The 12,804-nt window shown below is 38.8% G+C and overlaps 2 protein-coding genes across 2 annotated transcripts; both read right to left on the bottom strand.

Annotated features, from left to right (window-relative positions):
• Positions 1-763: 763 nt before the first annotated feature.
• LOC140775898 (uncharacterized protein C24B11.05-like) lies at positions 764-2,892 on the bottom strand. Its single transcript, XM_073119388.1, has 9 exons — positions 2,748-2,892; positions 2,416-2,479; positions 2,254-2,319; positions 2,066-2,163; positions 1,918-1,955; positions 1,749-1,836; positions 1,389-1,658; positions 1,218-1,283; positions 764-1,109 (listed from the first exon to the last, which is right to left on the bottom strand). Exons 2-9 carry the CDS (start codon positions 2,462-2,464, stop codon positions 954-956), a joined length of 831 nt encoding a protein of 276 aa, XP_072975489.1. The 5' UTR covers positions 2,465-2,479; positions 2,748-2,892; the 3' UTR covers positions 764-953.
• Positions 2,893-5,511: 2,619 nt separating this feature from the next.
• On the bottom strand, positions 5,512-9,034 carry LOC140775377 (probable WRKY transcription factor 49). The gene is made up of 3 exons (XM_073118631.1): positions 8,220-9,034; positions 7,980-8,123; positions 5,512-7,057 (listed from the first exon to the last, which is right to left on the bottom strand). Exons 1-3 carry the CDS (start codon positions 8,450-8,452, stop codon positions 6,469-6,471), a joined length of 966 nt encoding a protein of 321 aa, XP_072974732.1. The 5' UTR covers positions 8,453-9,034; the 3' UTR covers positions 5,512-6,468.
• Between the last annotated feature and the right edge of the window lie 3,770 nt (positions 9,035-12,804).

The raw sequence follows: 12,804 nt of genomic DNA, 5'->3' as shown, positions 1-12,804 counted from the left end.
CCCCTTGATAAAGTTTGCACTAGAGTTATGGAGTTGTATTCCCTCACATTGTTTTCACGTTTCGCATGAGGGCTTAAATTTATTCTCTAGTCTTTCATATAAAAATTGCTCACAATCAAGTTTAGGTGGCGTGGAGTGTGTGACATGCTAAACAAAAGAAAACTCATAATCTATGTGATTAAGATAATAATAGAATAACAGTCATGAATGTGATTAAAGCGATGCCTCTTGTCTGTTTACTGAGGTGTAATTACATCTAATGTTTCAATAAGCTTATAAATATCTCTATTAACAAAGAGTTCTTTGTCAGAGTATGAACTTGTCAAGCAGTTGAAGCTTGGAAGGAAAAAACAATTGGACCAATAATTTCGTCCTATGGAACATACTGTGCTAGCTATTTTTTAAGTGGGTGAATCTTGAAAGGGATAGATGGAAGGAGGTAAGAAATTAGAGGCCATGAAGGGCCAGAGACTAACTCAAACATTTTCAATTCTGAAACACAAATCCATGGTAAGCAAGAACACAGCAAAAACTTTACGTTACGTTCCAATTGACAAAGCACTTATGATACGGAACGCAACAAGGTATCATTTAAGAAATTTCCACTCCTTGGACAACTGTTTCCATAAATGGATTAAAAAAAAATCATGTATGATCTGACAGGTGATTTAGATGATGCTGTTAAGTGTTGGTTCACAAATTTGTGTGCTTAATGTCAAAGTTGTCAACTATTCAAACTCAAGACTTTTAGACACTAAAAAGATAGAACTCGAAGAGAAGCAAGATTTTTATTTCTCCTAATTTACAAGCATATCTGAGTGATGAGATGGGGGCATCCTGAAAGGATGATCTCCTATCCTCCTCCCTAATTTTGACATCTCAGCAGTACAGATGGACATGAGGATGAAACTGCCTATGTGATTCTTCTATCAAAGAATAGATACATGGAAGAACTAAGCAGTCACAGAAGTCTCTATCGCAACCTTGCCCGAGTAGAGGACATCCTCAGATTTCTCAGCCTTCTCCCATAGCTCAGGCAATGCTTCCCTTATGTTGTGGATACTTTCCAATGCATAGTCTGCACCTTTGACTCTGTGTGACGTACCCACCTGGATCATCAAATCAAGGAGGCGAATGTGCATGTTATCATGTTCAGATTAATCAGAATAAGGGAAAGTTGGAAGCCAATGGCAAATCTTAGTAGTAGAAGGATTTACCAATACTGTGCGTAGGCCGATGTGTTTTCCTGACTGTACGTTGCGGACACTGTCCTCAAAGAAAATCTGTCAAACAATATGATCCATAAAACAAAAATTATTAAAAAGTCACAAGGTATACATATTGAATTAAGCAGGTAAATATTAAAGTTAGAATGAAGGAATCCTCACTGTTCTTTGAGGGTCAATATTAGCAATTTTCAAAGCATGCTCCATTGCTTCTACATACGGTTTGCATACAATTGGTGTCTTTGGGAGCTCAAGACCAACATCCGGCCTAGAGAAGTGTCCAATGATATCAAAGATTTCATTTTCTGTGTGCGTCTCACAGGAAGATGGAGGATTAAGAGTCTCAAAGCAAATAATTCCTTCAAAACAGTCTTCTAAGCCAAGCCTCTTAAGGACTACAGCAGCATGGATCTTGTCAGCATTTGTGAATATCTGCATGATAGCAATAGCACATCAATCAGCTATATCAAAATTGGGATAGAACTGTTTATCTGTCCATGCTATAGAACCAAAACAACTTACAACTTTGCGAACCGGCAGGCTCAAAAGAATGTTCCTGAGAACAGGATCAGGCTTTAAATTCTCATAAGGTAATCTCCCATGAACAAAGCTGTTAAAACGGACAATAAGTCAGAATACATGCATTTTGTAGAATTATGAAGAATGACATCAGAAAAGCTGAGGAAAATACCTATGGTATTCATCGTAATCAAACTCGTAGCCAATAGCCTGGATAATTAACAGAGACAATATAGCATATGAAAATGATTCTTCAAAACAAATAAAAAGATAAGCACAAATTTCAGAATTCTGAAAGAGAGAATCAGCAAACTCTGTACCCTTAAGCCAGCCATTGTCGTCCCGTAGTTCTTATACAGTAGATTGCATAAGGTATCAATCTTGCTCTCCTCAATGCCGAGCTTCTCAACCATATAATCTGAAACACAGGTTATATGGACTTAGCCAACATTTCCTATATATGATTATAACAACATCAAAAGAAGAGAACCAAAAAGATTTTGTATACCTCCAATATTCTTCCGGCAGTTGGTTGCGATGCCAGAACTCAAAGGATATAGAGTATCATCAAGGTCTACATAATAAGAAACAGGAACAAGATTAAAACTTCCCCTAAACTTGCTGAATATTAGGGATAAAACTTTTATAAGAACTGTACGATAATGCATACCAAAGAGAAGGCAATCATATTTTGGCCTCTGAACTTGTTGGTATTCCATCTTGGTCTATAAAACCTTCACCAAAAACAAAAAAACACCCAAATGTCAAAAATTAAGATAAAAGAAAGTTACAAATTCTATTACCAATCAAATCAATTATGCACTCATAACCCTTTTGGGATCGGATGTATTATTTGAGAATAACACAAATCCCAAAATCTAAAAAAGTTCGAATCTTTAAGCTTCTACCACCAAAATCCCAAGAAATTTATCAACAAGTCCAAGCAAAGTTATCAACTTTGTAAAACTTCCACGGCCATGGAATGATGGAAACTAAACGTACCGGATTCAAGCAGCCGAGAGATCTCAACGCAATGCCGAAGCAACCGAGAGAGATCTCCGGCGAAATCTAGCGTTTTCTGAATAGGAGGAGAGGAATAGATTATAGAGGCGATCAAAGGCGAAGGCGAAGGGAAGGGGGAAGAGGAGTGAAAGGAGGGCATGGGTTTAAATAGGCAAGCCGTTGCCCCCACTAACCCCAATTTGGCCAATTAATTAATCACACATTAGTTTAATCTTATCGTTATATTAATGGATATTTAATTAATTTAGGGAAGAGTTGGCAGAAGGAGCTGTTCGGATCCAACATTGCCAGCTGTCAGCTTGTCATTAGCTGGATGATATCTTCTCGGTGCCCCAATCAGCACGCCCTTCCGATTCGCATTTTCCCGAAATACCCCTCTCGTGTGAACGCATTCTAACAGTGTCACCGCCGTTACAAAATTGGTCCAGGGAGTTTATAATTGACCATCAAACCAAGTCATGTTTATTAAGCACTACCAAACCATTAGCTGTTTATTAATTAGCCTAACGTTTGATTTAGGAACGAGTCAAATGCACCGTGCAATTGACTATCCTTGTTATTATTATTATTATTATTATTATTATATGTTGGAATAAATTTTGTATGCAAATAAAAAATAAAAATATTAATAATAAAAAAAATTCATTCAAAAGCTCGAAAACTAAATATGAGGTCAATCTTCGAGACCTGTTCTAAGTCGTTCTTCAAAGTTAACTACACTGTCGAGTCATCAACCGAATCGAGTTAAGCCACTAAATAATTCAGTGATAATATTATTTGGAATTGGAGTCAAATCCATAACCTTCTTGATTATGGAGAAGACACGTATAAACTCTACTAGGATTGGTTAGTGGTAGGTAAAATTAGATGGTATTAGTGAGGCAATAATTGAGGAATTATTCAGGCTGTGGATTCTCAAAAAATCGGGTGTAGTAAATTAGGTACACAGACAGGGGGATCGTAATTAACTCAAAAATTGGGATAAGAAATGGTTCCTAATGATTTGGATGTGGTTCTTGGTTGTACAAAGTTCCAATCATCTGGGTTCCCAGAATATGTACCAATAATTGATGCATAAAGTCTAGGTTGTCATATATATTAATGGAAGACGACGTGGCAGATGGGTGTTGGCCGTGGGGATCAAAGTGGAGAAGTACACGTGGCATGCATGGCTAGTAGTAGTGAATAAGTGGACTCAAATTCCATGTCGCCGGCCACTATCACCTCTCATCTTTTAATAGGTGGTTTGAATTCTCTTGCAATAATCCATGGCTATCAAAGAAAGCACTACAAGTGGCTCTAAATATCCCCCCAATAATAAATCTAAAATTTTAGACACGAATGTATCATAAAGTTTTAGGATTAGCAGAGCTTCACATGATTCATAATCTTAAGGGTTTATGATCACTAATTAGAGTCCATTGCATGACGACACGTGGTTGCCCTTTTCCACACTTCACTTGTGCTTACGTGTGGGCTGACGTCAATATGAAGTATGGCTTAATGACAACCCCCTCATAATATTTTACTAATAACTTTGGAAGTAGTAGTAGTAGTAGTAGCAAAAGAAATATATATTTGGAGTCAAAATTTGAAATTTTCATTATATATATATATATATATGCATGTATGTTATGCATTATGTATAATTTTTATTGATTTATTGAGGTGTTGGTGGTTGTGGAGTTGTATGATTGACGAGATAAGATCGAGTTATTATTAAGAAATAGTTAGATGACAAAAAAAAATTATTGCCACTAAGTGTGCTCCTATAATTAAAGATAAGGATCACAATTATTATAATAGTGTAATTTGCAATCATTGCATAGTAGTAACTAATTTGGAAAACACTAGATTTCCACAGTATTGGGGAAGCTTATAGAAGAAGTACAAGAATTAACAATTAATATTTTACAAAGATATGATCAAACATTAGTCCTTCACAGTTAATTTAACTCATATATATATATATATATATATATATATATATGAGTTAATTTCCACCATCAAATGAGCTGTTTCAGATGCAACAAAGGCTGGTACATGATGATGATGGCCCATTAATTCTAACAACTTCTGAGACACTTATCCTTGCTGTTGAGAAACTAAAGCTAGCAAAGCTCCGCAGAATGGAAAACATAGGATTGATCATAGGAATGAATTAGAGAGGACCAGTGAGCAATTCCAGACATCATGATAGTGATGCCATCCTCTAAAGGCTTGTGCGAATATGTGATACTTAGTCTTCATTGGGTGGAGATGGGCAATCATGCATTAGTTGTGTGCATATATATATATATATATATATATATATGGTCACACATTCTTTGGACAACAACTCGTTTTCCTGGTTGATTTGTCTTAAGAATGGAGATGAAAAGATTCAGGTTGGTGAGAAAGGTCTATCAGATTCATAGGCAATCATATGGATGGCATAAAATTATAAGCTCGACTGCTATGTGCTGTCTTAAAGCTGGCTAGGCTTATGATTAATAAGATGTAATACTATTCGGATCCGAATAAACCAAACCCGACTATTCCCCGATTTCCTCTCTCTCTCTCTCTCTCTCTCTCTCGGATCCGAAAACAAACACCTTGGCCGCAAGTCATGCCCTTCTCCCTCGTCTCAATCCTCTTTTCCTGGCAATCTTTTTGGGTTAATTAATTGTAGGCGGAATGCGGAATTGATGGTGGGGTGGGCTTTGAGGAGAGTGCGCAGACTACGTGAATAAGGTCAGGAAAAGCTGACTCCTTTTTTAAGTAATTTTTAGATGTTTACTCCAATTGAGAATAACGTGTAGCATTGTTGAATGCATGATCATTGATGAATGTGGAATTAAGTTAGTGTACTAATACCACAAAATTCTCCTCTTTAAGAGAGTGTCTTGGGATATAGATATATGCTAAATTCTTCTCTTTATTCTGATGAGAAATTAGATAGAAATAGGTATGTGCAATCTACTTCGCTTTCAGATAGAAGAAGTGGTGTTCTCTGTCACTAGATCTTTTTCTTTAGGAGATTTAGAGCTCGGAGTTCTTTGTTGTTCCCTTTTCAGTTTTCCTTCCTTTGTTTCCTTCTTTCATATGCTTTTGCTTGTAGATATTCAAGGTACTTTGCCAGAGGAACTTTCTCCTGGACCATAACCTTATCTAATGGACATCATTGTGTAGTATGTGATTGGGAAATTGTGTTGGTCGAGCTTTCTCGGTTCTGTGATTTAAATCCTGCCTAGGAGTTGTACATTTAGTCACTGAATGAGATGTCGTAACAGAAAGATTAGGTCAACCATGGCTGTAAAGCTGGTAGATTGGTAATAGTATCATTTAGTCATTGAATGTAGGAGGATTATATAGTTCCCCCTCGCTTGAGCTTGCAGTTTTGGAGGCTAGAACTCTGAAATCTAGAAAAGAAAGCCAAATTGAAGGTGCCCAGAAGTCACAAAATACCAGCTTCTAGTAATGTACATATGATAATAATGAACATATGTAACATACAGATTACAGCACTCTGTACTCATACATCCTTACGTATACTTTTATCTTCCTCATGGTGTAATAAAGATGGGGGGGTGGGATGGTATCCTTCTTTTATTGTTGCAATTCTGACTCGCTACTTCTGTAGTGTAGAATTGCTATTGTTTCTGCTAGTCTTCAACTTGTATAGTTCTAGTGCTAGTCCTTGTTCCTAGAATGTGTCCTCTCAGATAATGTTTGACAGAATGCTCAAATCTATGTAAGGAGTGCCGGGAGTCCATGAGAATGAGGAATAGGAAGGAGAGGATGCTTGAGACGACGAGTAAGGATCAAGCGAAGAGGTTGTCGAGCTGCATGGTTTTCTGACCAGCAAGGGCACAATATCTTCTAAAAGCCCTTGTGGGCTATGGCTATTGTCTTCAAGAAGCTCATACTGCATAGTGTCCAAGGTGTCATCTCTGTTAACTGGATTTAGCACAACCTCCTCCAGGAGGTAATTCCCTTGTGGGCTTCCCTCTCCGCCAAGTTGTGGCTGTGACTTGTTCAACATTATAGTTGGTGAGCTCTGCATTGAGGGTTCCTTAGGCAGGCCATCAGAAATTTGATCCTCATGGCCTATCGGGTTGATTCTGGGTTTCTTAGGAAGATTAAATCCTGTGTTAGAGTTCTCGTGGGGCTTAGACAGAAGGAAATGGGAGTAGGTATAATGTAGATGGAGGCCTTCGTAAGTGACGATGAGTGTCTCTGGATCTTCCGTCGATCTCTCCACTTGTTTCTTGGCGTTGCAGCGTGGATTGGTGCATCTGTAATAACTCCTATACCCAGACAAGAAAAACATCAGATAAGATGAAGAGTTGAAGGTACGCTCTTTCTTGCTATGAAAGTTAATTCGATTGGGATTAACTATAAGAAATCAGAAGATGGTTTTTGTTCCACTGGAAATATTCTGATGTGCTATATAAATATTAGCTTCTAGGTTTCAGTAAGTATACAGAAATAGAAGGTGGGAGCATTAATTCTTCTTTAGTTGCCATCTTCATGCACAACAACATATTTGTATAGAGTGGAATTGAGAGCACGCATTTAGAAGTTAGAACAGACTGGAGTATTAATTCAGGAGGATGGTGGGGTGCACCTTATTGATTGTTTTACCCACATGAAGGGAAGTATTTGAGAGGAAGTTATGCATTCAAACGGGAAGAAGAGTCATTTCATTCTTGTTGCACCTACCTGTGCATTTCTACCATGGAACTTTAGATGCAACCTTTAATGCTCATAGTATCTCTGAGAATACGAGGTGCTGAAGAAGGAAAAACTAAGCAACACAGAGGGGATGGGATTCTTTTTATAGTTCACTGACAGTTGCAGTTATAGCCTTTCTTCTCCTTGGGACTCTTAATGGGTGAATTGGGACATCTAAGTTATTTGAAATCTGGAACAACCTCACAGTATGATAGTACTGAGAAGTGAGAATTGAAATTATTTGAAGAGTAATCATGTAGTTATGTTGATTTTAAAACCCAATTAGTCAGGTATGTTGTAATCTACCGTGTTTCTCTTTCCACTCTAGGATCATTAAAGAAAATCAAGTGTGTCACATCTTTTAGCTGAACGAAAGCATAGAAAGAATATGCGTTAGTGACTTATGCAACTGTAGATGATTTCGAACATAGTAAAAAAGAGTTTGTATGACATGCCAGATGAAAGTCTTAAACTAACATGGATGAAGAAAATGACCTTGGATTAGGGCTGTTCTTGATCGATTTCTGCCCATACTTTCTCCACTTATAGCCATCATCAGTGAGCCCATTACCACAGGTCTTGATCTTTAGTGTATATTTATTGTCGATCTTGGTCAATCCCTTCTCCGGTAAAGATACTCTGCAAACAGAAACAATTAGAACTACGGCAATCAATGTATTACTTGTCTTCGTCGCAATCAGAGGATGCTCAAACAAGAAAGTTTTACAAACTTACGAGGGTCGAGAACCGGGCTGGCCGTCTGAGTCATTGATCTGCCATGTAAATGATAGTGCACTCTCTATATCACCTATAGTTGGACCTGAGTAGACAGTGGAGATAAGCTTGTTCATCAAAGATTCGCGATCTGCAACCTCTGGTGAGAGGAAGAGAGATGTCGTATCATCGTCGAGGAACTCTCTCATGAGCTCTTCCTCCAACCCCTCCAGCCAAATTGACCTCTGACTCATCCAACTTTCTCAATAAACTTGATACAGAGAAGAAGGTTTAGGAAGAGTAGATTGGAGCACAAGGGAGGAGACAAAGGGATAAGAGTAGTTTCTGAATACTTCATGCAATTCGGAGCATTTTATAGCATCAGTCCAAGAAAGAGAAAATTTTCACCATCTCAGTTACCAACATACCCTCGTGATAATTAATGTGTGACCTCTATCAGAGAATCATATATAGCTATCTATTTTTACCAAAGTGTTATTCTTTATTATGGCCGGTTTACCTCTAGTAGACCAAAACCACCTGGAAACACCACCTGTTCAACTAAGGCAATTGTCAACCACTAAAGTGTGTGTGTGTGTTAAGCCTCTGCATCAACTAAGGATAGACCTTTCAACTAATGCATGTACTCTTCCATTGTTAATCTCTGCATCAACTAACTGCTATCCAGATTTAGTGCAATAGCTTGTAGTGTGGATTAAGATGCATTTCTGAGGAACATTCCCTAAACTCGGTATGTGTCTCTTTCCAATCAAGCAACCACCACACTAGACCTCTTAATATTAATTGAGCGGCCTCATTACCTAACCATCTATCTTCCTTTTACTATTACATTGGGGTTGACTTTGAGGTGGAGGGGGGGGTAAAGAACAAGGATGGAAAATGTTGAGGGAAAAAACAAAAGTAATTAAAGAGGAGAAGAGAGAGGGGAAGAGGACAAGGGGTTGACCAGCAGTAATGGTGGGGATGAGATGAGATGAGATGAGGGTTTAGGGGTTGTGGAGGAGGCGGAGATAAAAAGGAAGAGAGTCAGCGGGTGTTGGATTCGGTACGAGCAACGGGTGATTGGAAGGGATAGGAGGTCAACGAAGAGGTGGGTCCTGGCGTGCTGTTTGCTTTAGGTGGCAATTGCATGCACCTTGTCGGCTCGTGTCACGAGTTACTTATGAAGCAGTTGGCCATGTCTGATGTCTACCCACAAAGATCCATTCCCTTATAGCCTGCGTGTGCATGAGACACTACTAATATATATTTCTTCTACTTACTTTGGCTAATACAAAGCAACTAGGGAACATAAGAGAAGAGAAGAGATAGAGAGATCTGTATCGCATTTCTTCATTTTTAATCCTCTTTTAATTTCCCGTGATTTGAGACCAACCAATACCATCAACTCAATAGGTACTCTATATTTTGGCATCACGAGTCACAAATTTCCTATTTTCTTCCCTTTAATCTGCATGAGGTAACGCATGCCATTGGATTCTTGGACACTTCTCACCGACATGCATGCGGTAGAATAATCCTTTTTTTTTTTTTCTTTAAAACAAATTAGTTTCAATCATTTGCCCAATTCTAGCTTCCACATCCGTAGAGCTTTTTGGGGTTATTTAGTGTGAGAGGCCCCACTGTGATGCACGTGAATGAGGAGTAGACTACTCCTAGATTTAATGGTGAACGATCATCACAATGGGTGTGGACTGTGGACTTAAGTCAACAGAAGTAAACATAAGCTGGTCTAATTCGATCTCCATCGGTTAGTTGGACTCCAAAAAAGCCCATTAATTGAGAGATGGAACTATGGATCTAGTAGTATAGCCCAGACCAGACCAGACCAGACCAGACCAGCCCAGCCCAGCCCAGCAGCCCAAAGGATATGCATGGCAGGTACGATTCAGGTAACCCCATTTTACACAACGGACAGACATCGTCGTTGTGGCCAGTGGCCGCCTTGGAATTATCAGGTAGCCCCCACCTGAGATTAAAGTAGATATCTAGAAATCTCTGTCTTGATGTGTCTGAGCTGGAAGGTGAGGTAAGCAAAGGTACCCCCTCGGGCTTTACTTTTGTTTCTAGTACCGAGAGAGGGATTAGAGAGGGGGTGGTAATGATGTCCGCTTAGACGACGTGGCTCTAAAAGTGTTGCATCCAAGACACCCAGAAAATAAGTGCTGACTTGACATGTTGGCATCGACGTCGAATAGACGGATGGATGGATGGATGGATGGATGACTCATCACTACAGCGAATCCTACCCACGAATTGAACTAGCTTCTTAAACTATATTATATTTAATTTGCATATATTTAGTTTTGATAGAAATATGCTATTCTATGCTTGTAGAGGAGAATAGAGATAACAAAGCAAAGCGTAGCTTTGAGTTTTGGCGGTTTGGGTTGTCAACTCCTCGCAGGTTAGAATGCTTGTAGGAAACGCAACAGTTACCATATATTTTATTTACAAGGAGTAGGGTTAGGGGTCTTGGAGACTGGACTGCCCTATACCTTCTTCACTTTCTCCTTCTTCAACTCTCACCTTTCCCTCAACGGAAAGTTCTCTTACGCATACATTTATGTGTATATCGCCGACCCACTATACAATTTAATCCTCTTCTCTCTCTCTCTCTCTCTCTCTCTCTCTATATATATATTTATATATAATTTATATATGAATAATATGTGTCTTTGTTTCTCTCGTTTTCTGCATTTAAATTTTTGGTGATCCTTGGACGTCTGTAGCAAGTGGCCGAGGTCAGCAAGAAGTAAAAGTCTTTGGTTTTTTTGGGTACCATGGATTGCGATGTATAACTGTTGCTGTTGAGTGTACTATATTTCTCTGACAACCCCTCCCTCACCCTCCTCTCTTTCTCTCTAGAAAGTTATCCCCACCACCTTATATTGGCCTTAACACCTACCTATATTTATACCCTGCTCTCCTCCCTCTTAAGTTCAAACCCACCATTCTCATGCATGCCTTCTCCTTCTAGTTCATGCTCTCCTATGAGAAACGTGCATTTTTTTTTAACCATCTTCTTTGTTTACCCACATGACCGAGCTATCTTTGCTCTCCACCACTTATCATTCTTTGCCTACACGTAATGTTGGTCCTCTTTCCTTAGTCAGGTCAGTTTTCCAGTACTTTAGTTGTCGTCGATGGAAGAACAAGGCACAAGGCACAAGCCAGTCATTGTTTTCTGCTGCGGCAGCATCAAGATTCACAAGCTCTTGCCGAAGAAAGTCTCACATTCTATCTGATCTTATCCGGCACTCAGTCAGAGATGGATACTGAGAAAAGAAATTTGAGAATCTTGATGATGCTGCATCAGCAATAAATGACTATGTAATGTAGAACGATACAGTTCTAATGCATGCTTATGGAGCTTCCACATAAAAGATGCGCACAGGTGAGGAAATACCCTCAACTCCTCGCATTCTTCTCCTTCTCTCATGCTAATTTACCTCAGATGATCTCTTCTTTTTTCTTTTTTTTTGGAGTACCGCACGATTATTAAAGCACCTGTACTGACTGGGCTAGCTCTTGAGCAGTGTGGCCCGTCGCGCTAAGCTGCTGTACGTAATGGAATATCCGAGCAAAACGAGGCACATGTTTGTTTCTTATTATTGTTATTACTATTGTTGTTTATAATAATATTATTTTGGAGGCATCTTTTTTATTTTATTCTATTTGACATTTGGATGCATGCATATAGCCCATATAGGAATAAAGAAGGATCTAATTCCGTAGATCTCTTTGTAGACGGCAGCTTTTCTCTTCTCTGGGTCGCACGTTGCAGGAAAAGCAATCATCATGGCTCAATTTTATTTCCCCGTACCCTGGATTCATGGGCTTGTCTGCTTGTTTCTTGGGTGTTTTTCTGATTTATTATTATTATTATTATTATTTCTGTGAGTCTTTTGTGCTATCTCTTCTTGGCATTTTATTTTATTTTATTTGTGAGTGTAAATTAAGTTTGCTCAGTTTGACAACATGTTTCATTGTTGTGATGTGGATCTAAGTTGGATAAGTAATGCTGCAGAAAAATAAATGAAAAGTTTTGGCTTTTCTACAATCAAAATTTCTTTCTAAGATGTGTGTGTGTGTGTGTGTGAGTACTGAGTAGAAGCAACATCCTTGTGAGCGTGAATATTCTTAGATGGGCCGAAATATGTGATGATTTTGGATGCTTCCTCTAAACCATATTACTCGGCCCACTAGAGCCCAAAACAGAGGATTAATTTGACTTTATAAGAATAAAAAGTACCTGCCACCTAATAAGGTTGGTACTCCTGATACTAATCATATACTTTGTCTTTCTCGTGTACGGGCACAATTATCACGTGGGGAGCTACGCCATGATAATTAGATGTCACCTTTTTCTACCAATTAATGTTAATTAGCCCCTAATTGTCCTTAACGTACTATTGCATGATTGGAAATCGTGTCATCCTGTCGAGATTTTGACTGGTCAACCAATCAATCCAATTCAATCCAATCCAATCGATCGAATCCTCTTTTTTATTCTTAATTTCCTCCATCAACCCGTTTGCATGGTAAAAGACACGTGGTGGTAGGGACAACGGGCAGTGGCCTT

This window comes from Typha angustifolia, chromosome 14 (assembly GCF_048772165.1).
Source record: "Typha angustifolia cultivar Huaian chromosome 14, ASM4877216v1, whole genome shotgun sequence".
Classification (NCBI taxonomy): domain Eukaryota; kingdom Viridiplantae; phylum Streptophyta; class Magnoliopsida; order Poales; family Typhaceae; genus Typha; species Typha angustifolia.
Note: the sequence above shows the minus strand (reverse complement) of the source record. Positions and strands in the feature narration are given on the sequence as shown.